The sequence below is a fragment of the Vicia villosa genome, unplaced genomic scaffold (genome assembly GCF_029867415.1).
Source record: "Vicia villosa cultivar HV-30 ecotype Madison, WI unplaced genomic scaffold, Vvil1.0 ctg.000666F_1_1, whole genome shotgun sequence".
In the NCBI taxonomy this organism is placed as follows: domain Eukaryota; kingdom Viridiplantae; phylum Streptophyta; class Magnoliopsida; order Fabales; family Fabaceae; genus Vicia; species Vicia villosa.
Genome location: NW_026705297.1, coordinates 704933 through 726157, shown reverse-complemented (window position 1 = coordinate 726157; position 21225 = coordinate 704933). Strand labels below are relative to the sequence as shown.

Sequence of the window (21225 nt, the reverse complement as noted above, 5' to 3'; positions counted from 1 at the left end):
TTTTCAAAGCTAACTCTGGTATTGTGATTTAATTTGGTATAAGAGATTTAAGTGAATACAAGACTTAAGGAATTTTCCCATACTATTGAAACTTACATTATAAAACTCAACACATTTTTCAGCGAAGAGTTCCCACTGTTTTCTTATAAGTATACAACCTAGCCACCCAAAGATACACTATCAAATTGAGCACACTTAGCACTGCCAATAACCAAAAGAAATAATCAATGTGACCATAATTCAAATTATCCGGTATCCATCCAACTTTTCCATTCTTCGTACTGATATTCGTCACGATCGTCACAAGCAGAGAACTCAAGTACTGTCCAAGCGCAACTGTTAGTAGCGAAAGAGCAGAACACAAACTCCTCATAGCATCGGGAGCTTGTTCGTAGAAAAACTCCAATTGCCCGATGAACATGAACACTTCCGCACAACCTATGAGGAAATACTGAGGAACCTGCCAAAAGATTGTCATTGGTATCTCCTCGAGGTCATAGTAATTGTGTCTTCTTACAGTTTTAAGTCGTATGACCTCCAGAATCGCTGCGGCTACCATTGAAAATATGGATATGAAGAGTCCGACTCCCATTCTTTGGAGCTGGGTTAGGCCGTTTTTGTGGCCGGTGAACTTTCTTGCTAATGGTACGATGATTCGGTCGTAGACCGGGACCCAGAATATGACACTGACAGTGTCGAAGATAGAGAGTGATGCTGGTGGGATTTTGAAGCTAGAGTTGCCAACATGAGTGTTCATGGTAGCTCCTTGTAACACAAATAATGTGCTCATTTGACCATAGACGGTTGCAAATATGATGCCGGTGGCCCATACAGGAAGCAATCTTAAAATGGATTTAAACTCTTCCACTTGCGTTACCGTGCAAAGTCTCCACGGGTTTATCGAGTCCTTTAGGTTATCCGATTGTTCTAGCACCGCTGCTTTGTCGAAGAATCTGTTAAAGACAATAAGAAGCTGAAAAATATTAAACAAGAAAATAACGTATCGTTTTTTTTTTTTTACGACTTTAAACACGGGATAATGACTAACTTATCGTCTACGATCTTTTTTTTTGTATTTGCTTTTACCTCAACTCGTTTGTATGGTCGAGTTTGCGGCTTCCTTTGATAGCAGATTCTGTATCAGCAATCTCATATAAAAGAGACTTATCAGAAGGTGCTTCAACATGGCATTTTCTTATGGATGCAACTACCACCTGAACGATACGAGTGAGCGCGCTTCCTCCAGGCTTCTGATTCCTATACAATTTCGTTCCAGAAAAGAAACTCACCACGGCAATTGCCATAGCAACGGCTGGAATGCCAAATCCCCATCCCCAACCAACGTTATCTTGAATCCAAACCAATAAAGAAGACGCAATGAGAGCACCTATGTTGATTGAGAAATAGAACCAATTGAAGAAAGAACTCTTGTGTTCCTTCTCCTTCTCGTCAGCGTCGTCGAACTGATCTGCTCCGTAGGATGAAACACATGGCTTGATTCCACCGGTGCCAAGAGCTATAAGGTAAAGTGCGACGAAGCACACTATACTTTGTAGATCAGTAGCATGACAATTTTCTTTTCCGTGACATGTTGGTTTTATGCCAGAAACCGACGCAGATAATGTCAATAATGTCATTCCCTGATAAAAAACACGAATAGTCGAATACCATTTAGATTATTGAAAAAGCTAATAATCAAGTATACAATGAAGTGATTATACTCACAATAACATAGATTATTGAAAAACTTGCAATAGTCCAGTATCTTCCAAGATAGGAATCAGCCACAAAAGCTCCAATTAATGGTGTGATGTAGCATGTTCCACCCCAATTAGAGACATTCTTTGAAGCAGTGGCACTATGTTGATGCAGCCTCTCCTTAAAATAAAGCACCAAATTTGTGCTCATCCCATAATAAGCCAATCTCTCACAACATTCATTTCCTGTATAAATTCAAGCTTGAAATCATAAGCATAACATACTACATCATGGCCGATTTGAATAAACATCTTAATTAAACGCTTATCGAAAGAAATAAAGTCGAACTATTTTCATAAGTTTTCACACAATTATGAGAAATAAGCTGAAAACACTCGGTATATGTTCGGTTTCACGTTTAAGACGCAAAATTAATTCTGGATGTGTCGAATTGATTATGACATGTTTGGTTTTCTTAGTAGAGTTGATTATATTTTCCAGAATTGATTCTACTTGAAGCTACAATTTGTAGCTTTTGGGTCTAAACGTGATATTTACACAAAAATTTATTGCTCTACTCATTTTTTCCGACATTTATTCAAACATACATCATTTTACCTACAACTCACTTATAACCGGAATCAATTCACTTAAAATCAATTTTTTCACCGCAGAACCAAACATACATTCATTGGTCGTGCCATAAGCTATTCACATAGCTCTCTCGATTAGTATCAAAAGTGTTTATACAAATAAATAAGCTCAAATAAGTCAATCCAAACAGACTGTATATATACCAGATACTAAAGCTTGAGTATGTAGAAACAGCAGAATTACCTAAGATAAAGGGGCAGGCTTTCCAGGTTCCGGTTTTCTTTCTATTAGCCGGATTCCCAAGATAATCCACAGTTCCATCTTTGGAGTAAACATCATCTTCTTCCATTGCAACTCAAAACTTGTAAACACTGGCCAACCAAGAAACAAATAAATTGACAAACTCAAACAACAAAAGCTAAGAATAAGAATTCATAATAGTTTCTCAAATATATAGACAATTAACACATGCAATAAATATCAAAATAGAACACAATTGAATGGAAAAAAAGAAAGGAAAATAACATATTTTTGTTTGCAAACAACCATTAGAATCTATGAAAGATCCAAGAATCAAACCTTAAAAAAAGTGAATCTAGTTGGTAACTCAAGGAAGGATCATTCAGCTACCAAGACAATAATGAAATGTGATGAAGTAAACTAAAGGTGGGTTTGGTTTATTTATAGAATGGTGGAGTTTGATGAGTTGGAAAAGAGGATGTGATAATCATAGTAAAGCTGTTGACTTGTCGCACATGTTATGATGTAAGATCAAAAATAAACTAATGGCTTTTGGATTTGGCCACTTCTATGGTCAAGTACACAACACATAGATGGAGAAAATTGGTGAGACTTGGACTTTAAATTCTACAATTTAGGAAATGTGTACTCTTGTTATACTCTTTTTGATTTAAAAAAAAATTGTATATTTTAGATTTATTGAATAACTAATGTAATGTATATAAGTTATATTTATAAAAATTATTAAATTATTAATAAAAGTTTGTTACATTTATTTTAGAGTTCATGAGCTCAATAAAAATATATTTGAATTTTTTTAAGGTAGGCTGACTAATTTGAATAAATTAATTTTATTATCCACTAGAAAACAATCATTAAAAACAAAACAAAATTTTATAGTCTGACTCAACATGCAATGCAGAAATATTAAAATTACTTTTTGTGTTAGATCAAAAATAAAGATAAATTTTAATAAGATGATATACATTCATCCAATTAAAATAATATTAAATAGATATTTTAAAATGATTATATTTAAAAATAAAATTTTTGATAAAAAATAAAATTTAAAATGTGTTTACAATTTGATAACGGAAGTGTGAGCTGTGTTTATATTAGTGGGAACACAGAGGTCATAAAATTCAAAGTAGAATTTCCATTCCCATTTATTTTGATTTTTCAAAGTAAAAAAAAAGGGCTGTGACAAATAAAGCAGGAGTTTATACTTTTCTTGGACATGCTTTCACATAGAAATGGAAGGAATAAGTTTTTATTACTAGCTAGAGCTACCATAAATCTAATAGTTTCATGTTTAACCAAAGGAGCAAACATTTTAGTATAGTATCCATACTTTAGTAGGAAATCTTTATTCACCCGTCTAGCCTTAAGCTTTAAGATAGTTTCATTTAGATTTATAGCTTGTTGATTCAAAATCAATTTTAGAGATATAGAATTGATTCGGTGTGGTTTTGAGGTGTTTGATTTATTAAAAATATAATTGATTATACTTAAAACTAAATTATAATTTTTGTCTCTATAATTAATTAATTGATTCTAAGTAATTTTTATATTTAAATTTATTGTTTAACTCACTTTTATATAAATATATACAAACATAATTTAATTTTGATAAACTCAATTTTGTAAAAATTAATTTTATCAAATTCAATTATATTAAAATCAAGGGAAAATACCCTTTTTCGTCCTTTAACTTTGGCTCGGGGTCCATTCTGGTCCCTTAACTTTTAAAAAGTGCAAATCAATCCTTTAATTCTTAAAAACGGAGCACGTTTGTCCTTCCGTCTGACTCTGTTAGTAAGCGTTCAAATTAACTGCATATGTGGCATTTTGATTGTCTGACGTGGCATTTAATTGTTATAATCTTAAGTGTTGTGAACTAAACACCTCATTCTGAACATTTCAAGTACTTACCCATTGTGAAGAAAAAGCTCGTGGTGCAGCGAAGAACGTTGAAGGCGAATCGTCGTGCAGTGAGGGAGGCCATCCTCAAAGCTTTTGCAACCAGGTTAGAAAGTTCATGATATGTGGCTTGTCTGATTGTGGTAGAAATAAGGGTTTTTGCATGTTTCAGTGTTAGAATTTAGGGTTTTATTTTGCTAAATATTGGAAATCCACGTTTTTTCTTCTGATAAATTAGGGTTTCATAGTAAATCGATTGTTTGCATGTATGTATTTAATCTGAGTAATTAGGGTTTTACATATTTATGATTTTAGGTGAAATGGACGAGTATATCGTACTCACAATTCACCATAGTGGTGAATTTGTTGATGGTGATCTTAGAGTTTATAAAGGAGGGGAAGTTTCTGAGTTGAAAATAGATGTTGACACATGGAGTTACTTTGAGCTGACAGATTCACTTAAGTGTTTAGGGTATAGGGATTTTGAGAAAATCTATTACAAAGACCCAACATTTGGGATGCAACAACTGAATGATGATGCAGGAGCATTAGAAGTAGCCGATCTGTATAAGGTTCATTTAGGTGTAGACATTTTTATTAAACACACAATTGGGCAGGCTGAGTTTGCAGACCCAGCAGGATTAGAAAATGTTGTAGGTGAGGAGCATGGTGTCACTGAGGAGCATGTAAGAGATGAGGAGGAGAGGGTAGTTGAAGAAATGCTTTCTAAGTTGCATGAAGAAGTGACTGGTAACTCTAATGAAGCTGAGCTGGAGGATGAGAATGAGAATATTGGTACTCAAGGTACTCAACAGAACACTCAAGCAACTCAGCCAACTCAGCCTGCTACTCAACCTGTGTCTCAACCTGCAGTGAATTTGTCTCAATCTGTGTCTCAACCTGCTGTGAACCTGTCTCAGCCTGCATCTGCACAAGGATCCAAGACATCTACTCAACCATCCAAGAAATCTACTCAACCATCCAAGAAGACAACTACAAGGCCAGCAAAGTTGGGTGTTAGAAGACCAACAACCCCTTTTGTTCCCCCTGGACCAACTACACGACTTAGTGCTGCCAAGAATATGATTGGCCCAACTACAAGGAGGACAACACCAACCAAGAGGACAACACCCAAGAAAAAAAATTAGGAGGAGTGTCTAATGTTATGCTAATGTATTGCACTTTGTACTGATGTCATTTTGTGTAATGGTTTTAACTCATTTTGTGTCATTTTGTACTGATGTCATTTTGTGTCATGTTGAACAAGGTTATCTTAACTGTTTCTCTTTTTCATGTTGAAACTCAATCTGTGTACTGGTATTTTGTGTTATGCAAATGTGTGGCACTTTGTGTTGCAATGTTAAGGCACTATTGACTGAAATTCAGTATGTTACTTTTGTGTTATCACATCATATTCTTCTTTTCTGTTACTTTTGCAATGCTAATACAGGATTAAACTGAAATTAACAAAAATTCTGTATAGCAACAATTCTGAAAAATTTGTAAAATGTTGAATGCTACTTTTTCACACTTTTAACACTATACTTCCACTGGTGGAAGTAAAGTGTAAAAAGTGTTCTGTGCAGTTTTAAAGCAAGTCTTCCACCAGTGGAAGTATAGTGTTAAAAGTGTGAAAAAGTAGTAGTCAATATTTTACAAATTGGTATCAGAGCATGTTCGTAAGGACATTTAAACTGAAATTTTGTGACAACTGAAATTAACAAAAATTCTCACTTCATTATAGCTTAAACATTACATTACAATAGATGAAGAATTACAATACAATATTTCTCGTTTCATTTCATCAAGAACATAATAATCACAAAAGCTGCACCTAAGATAACAAACATCCAGATTTTCTTAAACTTCATAATCTTGTTTATCTCCTTCCTTAATTCTTCATTTGTCAGCTTTACTTTTTCAATCTCCATTGTTGCATCATCCAATTTTTTTGATAACTTTTCCAATCTGGCCATTATAACATGACCTTTGTCATCTTGAACATCCTCATAAAACCATTCAAAAAATCCACACCCAGGTTGCCTTGTTCCCTGCATTTTACAAAGGAGATAATATGAACAATGGAGATAAAATGAGAACAACCTCGAAAATAGAAACATACCTTAAAATGAGAACAACCCCAAAAATATGTTCCATAGCTCTTCGACGTTGATGACCTGCGAAGAGTAGCTGCATCTCCACAATGACAACTTGGCTTCCATGGAAGATTCTCCACCGTAAAAGAACTGGTTTTCATACTATCTTCGCTTTTCTGTTTCATGGAGGACGAATTGAAACTTGATGTTATCCCTAAATACCTAACTTGATGTTTCATGGAGACGAATTGAAAGAAGAACCCAATTTACGTTATCCCTAATCCCAATTCTGGACGCGGCTAGGGCAAATTCTGGGGGAGCAATGGAGAATGAAATAGAAGATCCATGTCATGTGCCACGTATGCAGAATCAAACGGCCGTTTGTTCCAAATGGATGGAAAGGACAAACGTGCTCCGTTTTTAAGAATTAAAGGATTGATTTGCACTTTTTAAAAGTTAAGGGACCAGAATGGACCCCGTGCCAAAGTTAAAGGACGAAAAAGGGTATTTTCCCTAAAATCAATTATATCCGCTTCAATCCAAACGCACCCTTACATCAATTATATCTGAGTGATCCACTTAACGTCAATTGTATTCTTGTTTTCTTTGGTAGCTCTACCAAATTTGCATGTCTCGTTATTTTCAATGGCTTTTAATTATTCTAATATGATCTTTTTCCACACATCATTTTTCATGGCTACATCAGCTAGTAATGGAAAGTGGATGAGATCATCTTCGTCAATAACTTCACTATTTGAAAGTAAGTAACAATGTAAAACTATTAGGCAATCTTGACCTTTGTGTTTTGATTTGTACTACATACTCTATATCAATGTTTATTGCCTCAACTTCTTCTTCTCTAGGATCATCTGAATATTCACTTTGATTAGGTTGTATAGTAACTTGATTTTGTGTCTTACAACCGTTTTGTGTACTCTCCCAATTCCATGATCGTTGACACTTTATTAGTTATTGAATTGTATGGGATAATACCCTCTAGTATCATGCTTTCATTTTTTTATCTTCTAAATTGTGTCTTCTAACGTTAGGTATATGTTTGAGACACAATTATGACCCAAATATTCTTAGAAGATTCACATTACAGTTCCTTCCATGCCAAGCTTTCCTTTAGCAAAAAAAAAAAATTTTTTTTAACCTTTTAAATACCTCTAAGATTTTGAATCTTTTAATGAATGTCTTTTGGCTTCACACGGATCACTAATGACAATGTCTTGAACGTTGATAGTCATTAAATGGACAACAAAAATTGGTTTAAGGACATTGAAGAAACTCAATAAATACGCTTATATTTTTCCTCGACCGTGACTCAAAAGCGAGGTAAAAAATACAATAAAATAGGTTTCATCCAAAACACCACATATCTCTCAGTTTTTGTTAAAAATCGAGCGAAAATAATTTTAAAAAAAAAATTAAATTACATTGTTTACACAAAATAATAAAATAATTGCTTGCAATAAATCTCGATTTTTGACAAATATGTTTCATCATTTCACTGTTATTCTTGGAGAACGACAAATCGTTATTCAAATTTTGTTGTATACCCAGAACAATTGATGAGGAGAACAACATACAACACAGAACATTGGAGATTTTTTTCTTTCTTACAATTCATCCCAAAGAATGATGCATACGAGTTGGAGGGCTACATATAAGTTAGGTTTAGGATAAAACTTTATTAACGAGTGCTTTTATAGTAGAATCTGATTATCTAATCCCTCGGTTATTACAGAAACCGGAGGAGTAGATCGTTTAATTTACAAATAAAAAATAAAATAAAAAGAAATGCACCACTTTTAAAGAAATAAAAACATAAACTGTATTTGTTGGGATTCAAAGCATGTCCTGAATTCTTTTTTCCCTCTATTTTATTCAGAAATTAAGGAAATAGGCTATATTTATTTTTAAAAGAATAAAATATGGCGCGTCTTGGCATTAAATCTCGGTTTTTGTTGGGTAAGGTGAAAGCTTTGTTATGAAATATATTATTTGTAGTAGTGAGCAATAACTTTTTTATATTTTCAAAAATAGTGCCACATAACTCTCGGTTTATGACCAAAACCGAGAGGAAAACAATACATATAATATCAATAAATTAATTTGTTTACAAATTATAATTTTTATACAGAATATTACATTGTTTACAAAGAATATTAAAGTAAAAGTAGATAGTTAATTTTGAATCAGACGATGGATCTTCATTTATTTGAATCTTGGAAAAGATCAAATGTTGGATCCAAATATATTCTCAATGGCTTTTTCATGCATTTGTTTCCAAGATAAAATAAAAAAAGTTAGATAAATAAAATAAATATTCATTTATATGATTATTTGAGAACATAAACCTTGAACCTAAATATTTTTCAGCTCTTGTAATCCATCATAAAGAATTTTTCCAAACTTCTTTAAATTTCAATGTTTTCATGTCAAATGCTTAATTTCTTTATCAATTTTTTATATTCAAAATCCTTTTATAATATGGATGTCTTTTAGGTTTCACGTGGATTATTAATGGTCGTGTCTTAAGTGTTGATTCTCACTAAATGGACAACAAAGATTTATTTAAGGATGGTGAAAAAACTCAATAAACACGCTACTGTTTCTCTTCGGTTATGACTCCAAGCCGAGGTAAAATGTGTTTCTTTTAAAACTTAAAAAATACGAAGAATAGCTTTCATCCATAGCGCCACATACCTCTCGGTTTCTGTCAAAAATGAAGGAGAAAAAGTTTTTAAATACAAATTACAATGTTTTCGCAAAATATTAAATTGCATTGTTCATAATTATCAATTTTTTATTAAAATATTAAATTTCTTACTGTTGTAGAACTACAAATTCAAATTTTGACAAATTTGATTCATCATCATTATTGTTATTCTTGGAGAACAACAAATATTTGCTACTATCCATATTTTTAGTATACCCGTTATGCGTATTCTTTCAAGTTCAACGATTTTGCATGCATTCAATTTCTAATATAAAGTTAGATACATAACATTAAAAGTTAGATACATAATATAAAGTAAAAAGATAAGTTATTTTATAAGAAAACCAATCTTAGGAAATTTTTTTCTACACTTACAATCCATCCCAATAAGATCAACATTAAAAGTTAGATACATAATATAAAGTTAAAAGATAAGTTATTTTATAAGAAAACCAATCTTAGGAAATTTTTTTCTACACTTACAATCCATCCCAAAGATCTGTTTAAAGATTTCACTATCAATGTTTTCATGGCAAATGCTTTCACAAGAAAGCGAACAAATTATAGTAAAATTTTGATTATCTAATCTTTCGGTTATCACAAAACCGAAGGAATATATTATTTAATTTACAAATAAAAATAAAAATAAAAATAAAAGAAAGATATGTATTTGCTGGGATTCGAAGTATATCCTGAAATATTTTCCCATCGGTTGTATTCAAAAACCGTGAGAATATATGATATTTATTTTTTTAATAAATAAAACATGACGTGCTTATACCTCGGTTTTTTGTTGGGTGAGATGGAAATTTTGTCATGAAATGTGTTATTTGTAGTAGTGAAAGTTGTTATTTGCGCTTATGTTGGATTGTTACCCGGATCTTCATACACATTGTATAAACCACTTTAAATACTTCTTGAACTCCAAATATTGCTTTCATTGATGCACGACATCATTACCAATTACTTCTACCAATAATTAGAAGATTTGATAAGATGAAATTTTCGTTCAGAGAATCTCTTAATGCATCATATAGGGTGGAAACACCCTATAAAAATCTAAAAATGCCCCTCAAATTTCAAAAATACATTTCTGAATGCATCTTTTTCACAAGAAAACACGTCTTACTTGAGACTCGCCCTAAATTCATTCATAAATGGGGGAAAAATCCGAAAATACACTTTTAGAGAAAATCCAAAAATATACTTCCATAAAATCTCTTGTGCTTCTGTAACGCCCCGCCCCATACTGCTTTCGGGATGATCGATTGACCCCACAAACAAACACGGGCCTTTTCAGCATGCTTTGACCTTACTCACACACTTTCTGAGAAAGTTCCCAGAAGGTCACCCATCCCAGAATTGCTCCAAGTCAAGTACGCTTAACTATGGAGTTCTTATGGAACAGGCTACCGAAAAGAAGATGCATCTTGTTGGTATAGGTAGTACCCATCAATCCTTATAAGCTTTTTTTCAACCAAGCAGTCCCATACCTGCATAGCATCAGGATCCCTCTCATTCCGATGTGGCGACTGAAGGATAGAAAAACACTTAGAAAGGGGGGGGGGGTTGAATAAGTGTGACTTTAAAAACTCTTAAGATAAAAACAATTGCACAATGATTTTTATCCTGGTTCGTTGTTAACGAAACTACTCCAGTCCACCCCCTTAGAGTGATTTACCTCACCCGAGGATTTAATCCACTAATCAACCTTGATTATAATGGTTTTCCACTTAGATACCTTCTAAGTCTTCTAGAGTATTCTGATCACACCTTGATCACTCTAGGAACATTTTACAAATTAATGTAAACAAATTTTTACAAGAGTATTACAATGCTTCTTAATAAGCTATAATCACAACTGTGATATTTATCTTAAGTTCTAAGCTTAAATCTCACTAAGATATTACAAAAGTAATGTGAGGTTGAAGATGAAGTTTGAGAGCTTTTGAATTTGACAGTGTTTCTATATTTTGTGCAAAGAGTTCGTATTCAGCTTCTCATCAGAACTTCTATTTATAGGCGTTTTGAGAAGATGACCGTTGGGAGCATTTAATGCGTTGGGTGATCCGTACAGCATTTCATTTAATGTTTCACTCTTTTGTCAACTACCTCGAGCCTTGCTTTTCCTACTTTAACTGACTTTGCCTTTAATAGCTTCTAACGTTCTTTTTGTCAGTCAGCGTAGCCTGCCATCTTGTACTTGCTTCTGATCTGATCTTTGTAGATACAACGTTTGAATTAATCAGAGTCAAACAGCTTGGTGCAGAGTATCTTCTTGTCTTCTGACTTGAAGTGCTTCTAGCGTGATACCATAAGAACTTCAGTGCTTCTGCTTCTGATCTCAAGTTCTTCTGATGCTTCAATAGACCATGTTCTGATTCTGCTTGTCCATCTTCTGATGTCTTGCGAGAGCATGTTCTGATGTTGCATACTGAACCTTCTGAGCCAGTGCTTCTTGCGCTGATTTTGTGCATACTCTTTATATGTTTCCTGAAATGGAAAATGCATAGGATTAGAGTACCACATTGTCTTATACAAAATTCATATACATTGTTATCATCAAAACTAAGAATATTGATCAAAACAATTCTTGTTCTAACAATCTCCCCCTTTTTGATGATGACAAAAACATATATAATTGATATGAATTTGCAATTAGAATATCAGATGACCAAAGACAATTACACAGTTATAGCATAAGCATATAAACAAGTGTGTGAATATGTCTCCCCCTGAGATTAACAATCTCCCCCTGAAATAAATACTGGAAGAATTTATAACTAAAAGACTTCCCTGAGTATTTTCCATTTCAGTTGAGACGTTTACATTTGCCTAGAACTTCAGAACATTCAGAGCTTCTGCTTCTTGCTTCCATAGGACAACTTCAGAGCTTTGAATTTCTTCTTGAATCATTGCATGCTTGATTGTATCAGAACATTCTTAAATGTACCAGAGCATCATCAGAGCATGTTTACATCCTGAAATGTTTCAGAACATACTATATGACAAAAGTCAGAGCATGAATGAATCAGAACATTCTTTTAAGAAAGAAATATGTATCAGAACATATGAGGAATAAGAATGTGTTAGATCATATTCTGCCACGAGAATATCAGAACATTCTTCCTTCTTGCTTCTGATCTTGAAGCTTCACAGCACTAAGCTTGCTTCAATTTCAAGAACATGCTTCTTTATAGAATTGCATTTCCCCATGTATTTGCTTCTCATGTTGAGCTTTTTCAGAATATCTTCAATCCTGCAAAAATCTCAAAAACATAGAACTTGCAAATAATGTTAGGAATGTTGAGACTTAATCCCAGCAACTGATATAATAAATCAAATCAATTATCACGTTTTCTCCCCCTTTTTGTCATAACATCAAAAAGAAATCAAAAGATTCAGATGAAAAACAAACAATATGAGAGAAGATAAAGTTTCATTGATTCATCAAAAGATATCAGAGGATAAAAAAGAGAGAAGCAGATGCAAGAAACAAATGCAAGAAACAAGAAACAACTAAGACCAAAAGACTGCGACTAGCCTAGCCTAGAGACTATCTTGGCCAAAAGGTTTTGAATCTCAGAAGTGCTTTCAATCTGCTTCTTCATGAATGAGCGAAACTCATTGTGAGTATCTTCATTCTTATCCAAATGAGAAGCTAGAGCATCTTGGTTCTTTTGAAGAGCCTTCATGGTGTTCACCAGAAGAGAAGGTTCCACAGAAGAAGATTCACAGCCATCATTCAGAGGAATAACATGCTCAACAGCAGCATCTATCATGAGAACATCATCTTGATTTTCCTGAACAGGAAGTTTCTCAGCAGGATGATTCTCAGCACTTTGCTTCTCAGCATCAGCTTCTGACATAGAAGCATCTTCAACATAATCTGGAACAGGAAGATCAGAATCTTCATTCTCAAGAGCCTGAAGAATCTCAGCCAGATTCTTTGGAGGAGTGGGAGCAGCAACTTCTGAAGGATATTCAACCTCAGGAATAACCATGTTTGGTGCCTTCTCAGAAGGATTCTCCCTCAGCCAGTTGAATAGCCACTGAAAGTCTCCAGTCAGAATGAGAAATTGAGGCTTCCATACAACCATTGTGAGACAGGGTTCATCTTCCAACTCATCTACAAACTTCTTCTCCTCAAGAGATCTCCAGATTCTTATTGGATGATAGTACCTACCATCATCAACTTCCAAAAGACAACTAGAAGAACCAGATGCTTCAGCAACACATCTCCTCTGGATGTTCAAAGCATCAAGCTGAAAATACTTCTTGAAGATTCTCCATAAGCCTAACATAGTAGCATGATCCAACTTGGAGTCATGAGCAGCTCTCAAGGTTTCCATCCTTGTTCTGAACATGAGCTTGAATAGGTCAAAGCAGACATCAATAGATGGTTCAGGAGGGTTAAAGGTGAATCGATAGTCAGGGTATAGAAGGCAATAGGGTTTGGATTTTCTGGAAGGTAAAGAATGGGTTAGAGAAGGTGTAGAATTTGTGGTGAAGGTGGATGAAGATGTATTTTCATAAGGTGTTGGGGGAAAGATATTTAGCGGTTCAGGGTTCAGAATTTGGGTAGAAGGAGGTGGTTGGAAACTGTTTGGTATGGTGAAAGAATTTTGGGGTTCAGAAGGAGGAGACTTTTTCTGAGAAGAACAAGCAGCAGCATCTGCACGAAGAGCTTTCTTGATGCGCCTATCACGGTATTCATCAGATTGTACCTTGAGAGGATCATAGGGTAGCTTTGGCTTCTTAGCTGGCTTGGATTCTGCTTCTGAGGCCTTTCACTTCAGTCTCTTTTCTTTCTTCTTTTGTTCTTTCTTCTTCAACTCAGCCAGAGATGGAAGAATTCTTCCTCTTATCCACGCAGGATCAACAGAAGATTGAGCTTTGACACAAGACTTCAAATAACGCTTAACAGATTTGTCAAGCTCTTCTTTGAACAATTTTGAGAAGCTCTCAACAGGTGTTCTTCTAGTCAGAATATCTGGAAATATTCTTGGAATAGAAGTTACCTTCTCAATCAGAAGCATTCTTTGCAAGTCAAAAGCATTCAGAACATGTCCTTGAATGACAGTTAAGAACTTGGGCGTACCAACAGCTTTCAGAAGATCCAACAAGTCACTTTCTATCAGAATGTCTGAAATCATTCTGGCAAGAGGAATGGTGTTCTTCTTGAAATCTGGATTCTTCTTACGTTCTTCATCTCTAGATTCTTCAATATTTGTCTTCAAATGTTGAAATAGAATGTTTGAGAGATTAACCTTAGTACCATTTCCAATGCAGAAGTGTACATACTTCTGATCCTGATTTACATATGTTGAGGCAAGAGATCTCTTTCTATGATAAACAGATCCCAGAATAATCTCAGCCCAAACTCTGTAGAAAGGCTTCAACGAAGTAGTTTGATGAGATGCAGTTCCAGAAGAAGTAGATAATTCTTTATCAACCTTATCCCAATCAACTCTACCAGGGAGAGCACATGTGATTCCTTCAAAATCATCAAGACTATAAAGCTTCCGTATCATCTTCTCAGTTACAACCACTTCATGCCTTAATACGAAGGAGATGATAGCAGTTGGAGTAACTGTTGCATGAGTCCAGAAATCCATCACCAGGAGAGGATAAACTGGTCCAACCAGTCTTTCAAAGTAATTTGACTAACCTTGAACCAACATTGCATCCTTTGTTTTGAAACCATGTTCCAACAGATTGTCAAAATCCACCATAGTTTCGCAAAGAACTTCCAGTTCCTCATTAGGAATAGAACAAGTCTTCAGGGGATGATAACCATATTTGTGTTGAACTAGATGTGCAGAAGACATTTTTTGTTGAGTACTTGAGGATGAAATCATGAATATACTCTAAGATTCGGTTTAGAAACTAGGGTTTATGCAGCAATGAGAAAGAGAAATAAACGAGGGAGACAATGAATGAAGAGAGAGAATGTAAAGAGATGAATTGTTATGGAGATGAGTTTATATAGAGACGGATTTGAAATGAAATGCAATATGCGTTTGAATGAATATGATTACAGAAAAACATGGAATCAATTGCATTTAATGAGAAATGACGTTAGGAGAGATAACGTAATATTTGAAATGATTTGCACATTTACCTAGGGCGGCGTCTCCTCAACTGCACGCGTACTTGTCCAAATAGATTGAACACGTGTTCAACATCTGGAAAGCTGGTGACAGCTGTTTTGCTTTAAAAAAACTTCTGAATCAACTTAGATAATGAAACGTAAGTAATAACAGAATCAAAACTTCTAATTGATTAACATCATAACTTCTTATAAGAAGATAAAACAAACTCATTTCAGAACTAATCCATACATCAGAACTTCTCATCTTCTCATTCTGGGCATAAATCCATACTGATATTCTTCAGAATGAACTTAAACTTATCTTCAGCAAGGGGTTTTGTAAAGATATCAGCCCATTGATGGTCTGTATCAACAAAGTTCAAAGAAAGAACACCCTTCTGAACATAGTCCCTAATGAAATGATGTTTGATCTCAATATGTTTAGCTTTGGAATGTAAGATTGGATTCTTAGATAAACATATAGAAGAAGTATTATCACAGAAGATAGGGATGTTACTCTCATATATCTGGTAATTTTCTAACTGACTCTTCATCCCGAGCATCTGTGTACTACACCCAGCAGCAGCAACATATTCTGCTTCTGTAGTAGAGAGGGCAATGGTAGCTTGCTTCTTGTTGTACCAGAAGATCAGATGACTTCCAAGAAATTGACAACTTCCAGAAGTACTTTTTCTTTCAATTCTATCTCCAGCGTAATCAGCATCACAATATCCTACTAAGTTGTACTCTTTAGATCTTCTGTATACTAAACCAACATTAGTAGTACCTTTCAGATACCTCATAATTCTCTTAACAGCTGTTAAGTGAGATTCTCTAGGATCTGATTGGAATCTTGCACACATACAAACACTGAATAAAATATCAGGTCTAGAAGTAGTGAGATATAAAAGAGATCCAATCATACCTCTGTACAACTTCTGATCTACCTTCTTACTTACCTCATCCTTACCTAAGATACACGTTGGATGCATAGGATTCTTTGCTTCTTTGCTTTTAGAAAGATTAAACTTCTTCAGAAGTTCTTTCACATACTTGGTTTGGTGAACATACGTTCCTTCTGATGTTTGATTGATCTGGATTCCAAGGAAATACTTGAGCTCTCCCATCATGCTCATCTCAAACTCAGCCTGGCCACTGGTGCAAAGGTTTCTAAATAGTCAATACCTTCTTGCTGACTATTGCCTTGAGCCACCAGTCTGGCTTTGTTTCTTACAACTTCTCCTTTTTCGCTTAGCTTGTTTCTGAAGACCCACTTCGTACCAATGATGTTAAATCCTTTTGGTCTAGGAACAAGATCCCACACACCATTCCTTGTAAACTGATTTAGTTCTTCTTGCATGGCAATTATCCAGTCTGCATCTTTTAGAGCTTGATCAACAGAAGTTGGCTCGATCAGAGAAACAAGACCTAATTGACATTCTGTATTGTTCTTAAGGAATGCTCTTGTTCTAATAGGATCATCCTTCTTTCCAAGAATAACATCTTCTGAGTGAGCAGAGGTGAGTCTAGAAGATCTTCTGACAGTTGGCTCTTCATAAATTCTGAGATTCTCTAAAGAAGCAGCAACTTGATCTTCTGATCTTTTGCTTCTGAGTTCTCCATCTTGTGATACTTTGCTTCTTGGTTCTTCAGCTTCTGAAATTGAGATATCTATATCTGCGAAATTCTCAAACTGCTTTGGCTTTTCAAGACCAAGCTTATCATCAAATCTGATATTGATTGATTCTTCAACAATCAATATTTCAGTATTGTATACTCTGTAGCCTTTAGAGCGTTCAGAATATCCAAGAAGGAAACACTTATGTGCCTTAGAATCAAACTTACCAAGATGATCTTTAGTATTCAGAATGAAACAAACACATCCAAAAGGATGAAAATATGAAATGTTGGGCTTTCTGTTCTTCCACAATTCATAAGGAGTCTTATTAAGAATAGGTCTTATAGAGATTCTATTTTGAATATAGCATGCAGTGTTTATTGCTTCTGCCTAGAAATGCTTAGCCATATTGGTTTCGTTGATCATGGTTCTGGCCATTTCTTGTAGAGTCCTATTCTTTCGCTCTACAACTCCATTTTGCCGTGGAGTTCTAGGTCAAGAGAAATCATGGGCAATACCATTTTCTTTGAAGAACTCCTCAAAGAATCTGTTCTCAAATTCGCCACCATGATCACTTCTGACCTTTATGATTTTACACTCTTTCTCAGATTGAATCTGAGTGTAGAATTCAAGGAACACTGAATGAGACTCATCTTTGTGTTTCAAGAACTTTACCCATGTCCAGCGACTATAATCATCTACGATGACTAATCCATATTTCTTCCCTCTGACAGATGCTGTTTTGACTGGGCCAAACAAATCAATATGCAGAAGTTCTAGCGGCCTAGAGGAAGAAACAACATTCTTAGACTTGAATGCAGGTTTGGAGAACTTTCCCTTCTGACATGCTTCGCAAAGAGCATCTGATTTATATTTCAGATTTGGGAGTCCTCTGACAAGATTTAGTTTGTTAATCTGAGAAATCTTTCTCAAACTAGCATGGCCTAATCTTCTATGCTAGACCCATTGCTCTTCGCTAACAAACATAAGACAAGTTACCTTCTGATTCTTAAGATCTTGAAGATCAATCTTGTAAATGTTGTTATTTCTCTTGCCTGTAAATAGGATTGAGCCATCCTTCTGATTTACAGCCTTGCAAGACTTTTGATCAAAGATTATGTCATAACCATTGTCACTTAATTGACTTATGGACAACAAGTTATGAGCTAATCCATCTACCAGAAGAACATTAGTTATAGAAGGAGAGTTACCGGTACTTATGGTTCCTGAGCCAAATATTTTGCCCTTCTGATCTCCTCCAAACTTAACTTCTCCAGCAGATTTAAGCACCAGGTCTTGGAACATAGACCTTCTTCCCATCATGTGTCGAGAGCACCCAGAGTCCAGGTACCATGACATGCTTTCCTTTGTCTTCTTTGCAGCCAAGGATATCTGCAACGGGAATAATCTTTTCTTTAGGTACCCACATTTTCTTGGGTCCTTTCTTGTTAGTTCTCCTCAAGTTCTGATTGAACTTGGGTTTAGCATTATAATTAACAGGAGGTACAACATGATATTCCTTATTCTGAGTTACATGATATTTTCTAGGTTGTGTCACATGCTTCTTAGTGTGTGTAATGTGAAAGCTTTTGGCATGTGATGTGAGCCTAATATCATGGGAGTGGCCATACTTGAACTGATCATACAATGGCTTGTATGTGATTTTCATGTCATCTACAGGTTCAAGTTTGTATGGGGTATCACCCTCATAGCCAATGCCAACTCTCTTATTTCCAGAAACAGCATATATCATAGAAGCAAGATGACTTCTACCAATACTTCTAGATAAGAATTTCCTGAAACTCAAGTTATATTCTTTAAGAATATGGTTCAGACTAAGAATAGAATTTTCTGAGTCAGAAGGAGATCCAACATTTTTGGATAATTTTAAAACTTTTTCCTTCAGTTCAGAATTTTCTAATTCCAGCTTCTTAGTTTCAGAATCAAATAGCTTTTTCAGCTTTTTGTATTTGATACTAAGATGAGCCTTGAGTTCCAGAAGTTCTGTTAAACTGGAAACTAACTCTTCTCTAGATAGTTCAGAAAATACCTCTTCAGAATCTGATTCTGATGCAGATTCTGATCCATCATCAACTGTGACCATCAGCGCAATGTTTGCCTGCTCGCCTTCAGAGTCTGATTCTGATTCTGATGAATCTGAATCATCCCAAGTTGCCATAAGACCTTTCTTCTTATGAAACTTCTTCTTGGGCTTCTCCTTCTGAAGCTTTGGACACTCACTCTTGTAGTGATCTGGCTCATTGCACTCAAAGCAAGTGACCTTCTTATCATATCTTCTGCTTCCAGAAGATTCTCCTTTCTCAAGCTTATTAGAACTTTTGAAGTTCTTGAACTTCCTATGCTTGCTTTTCCAGAGTTGGTTTACCCTTCTGGAAATCATGGACAGTTCATCTTCTTCTTGTGATTCTGATTCTTCAGAATCTTCTTCTTCAGCCTGAAAAGGGTTAGTGCATTTTTTATAATTAGATTTTAATGCAATAGACTTACCTTTCTTCTGAGGTTCATTAGCATCCAGCTCTATTTCATGACTCCTCAGGGCGCTGATCAGCTCTTCCAAAGAGACTTCATTCAGATCCTTTGCTATCTTGAATGCAGTCACCATTGGGCCCCATCTTCTGGGCAAGCTTCTGGTGATCTTCTTGATATGATCAGCCTTTGTGTATCCCTTGTCAAGCACTCTTAATCCAGCAGTTAGAGTTTGAAATCTTGAAAACATTTTTTCAATGTTTTCATCATCCTCCATCTTGAAGGCTTCATACTTCTGGATTAAAGCAAGAGCTTTGGTCTCCTTGACTTGGGCATTTCCTTCATGAGTCATTTTCAATGATTCATATATGTCATAGGCAGTTTCCCTATTAGATATCTTCTCATATTCAACGTGAGAGATAGCATTCAACAAAACAGTCCTACACTTGTGATGATTTTTGAATTCTTTCTTTTGATCATCACTCATTTCTTGTCTTGTCAGCTTTACTCCTCTAGCTTTCACTGGATGTTTGTAACCATCCAATAGAAGATCCCATAAGTCACCATCTAAACCAAGAAAGTAACTTTCAAGTTTATCTTTCCAATATTCAAAGTTTTCACCATCGAATATTGGTGGTCTAGTGTAACCATTGTTACCATTTCCATTGTGTTGCTCAGCAGAGCCAGATGTAGATGTAGGTGGTGGAGTTTCAACCATCTTGACTTAGTGTTTTTCTCTTCCTGAATCTTTTCTAAACACGGTTAAGTGCTTGCACCTTAGAACCGGTGCTCTGATACCAATTGAAGGATAGAAAAACACTTAGAAAGGGGGGGGGGGTTGAATAAGTGTGACTTTAAAAACTCTTAAGATAAAAACAATTGCACAATGATTTTTATCCTGGTTCGTTGTTAACGAAACTACTCCAGGCCACCCCCCTTAGAGTGATTTACCTCACCTGAGGATTTAATCCACTAATCAACATTGATTACAATGGTTTTCCACTTAGATACCTTCTAAGTCTTCTAGAGTATTCTGATCACACCTTGATCACTCTAGGAACCTTTTACAAATTAATGTAAACAAATTTTTACAAAAGTATTACAATGCTTCTTAATAAGCTATAATCACAACTGTGATATTTCTCTTAAGTTCTAAGCTTAAATCTCACTAAGATATTACAAAAGTAATGTGAGGTTGAAGATGAAGTTTGAGAGCTTTTGAATTTGGAAGCGTTTCTGTATTTTGTGCAAAGAGTTCGTATTCAGCTTCTCATCAGAACTTCTATTTATAGGCGTTTTGAGAAGATGACCGTTGGGAGCATTTAATGCGTTGCGTGATCCGTACAGCATTGCATTTAATGTTTCACTCTTTTGTCAACTACCTCGAGCCTTGCTTTTCCTGCTTTAACTGACTTTGCCTTTAATAGCTTCTAACGTTCTTTTTGTCAGTCAGCGTAGCCTGCCATCTTGTACTTGCTTCTGATATGATCTTTGTAGATACAACGTTTGAATTAATCAGAGTCAAACAGCTTGGTGCAGAGCATCTTCTTGTCTTCTAATTTGAAGTGCTTCTAGTGTGATACCATAAGAACTTCAGTGCTTCTGCTTCTGATCTCAAGTTCTTCTGATGCTTCAATAGACCATGTTCTGATTCTGCTTGACCATCTTCTGATGTCTTGCGAGAGCATGTTCTGATGTTGCATACTGAACCTTCTGAGTCAGTGCTTCTTGCGCTGATTTTGTGCATACTCTT

At 35.1% G+C, this 21225-nt stretch overlaps 1 protein-coding gene across 1 annotated transcript; it reads right to left on the bottom strand.

Annotated features, from left to right (window-relative positions):
- On the bottom strand, positions 1 to 3062 carry LOC131630275 (protein NRT1/ PTR FAMILY 8.1-like). Its single transcript, XM_058901069.1, has 5 exons — positions 2872 to 3062; positions 2536 to 2663; positions 1726 to 1943; positions 1087 to 1640; positions 1 to 953 (listed from the first exon to the last, which is right to left on the bottom strand). Exons 2-5 carry the CDS (start codon positions 2639 to 2641, stop codon positions 119 to 121), a joined length of 1713 nt encoding a protein of 570 aa, XP_058757052.1. The 5' UTR covers positions 2642 to 2663; positions 2872 to 3062; the 3' UTR covers positions 1 to 118.
- Positions 3063 to 21225: the final 18163 nt, after the last annotated feature.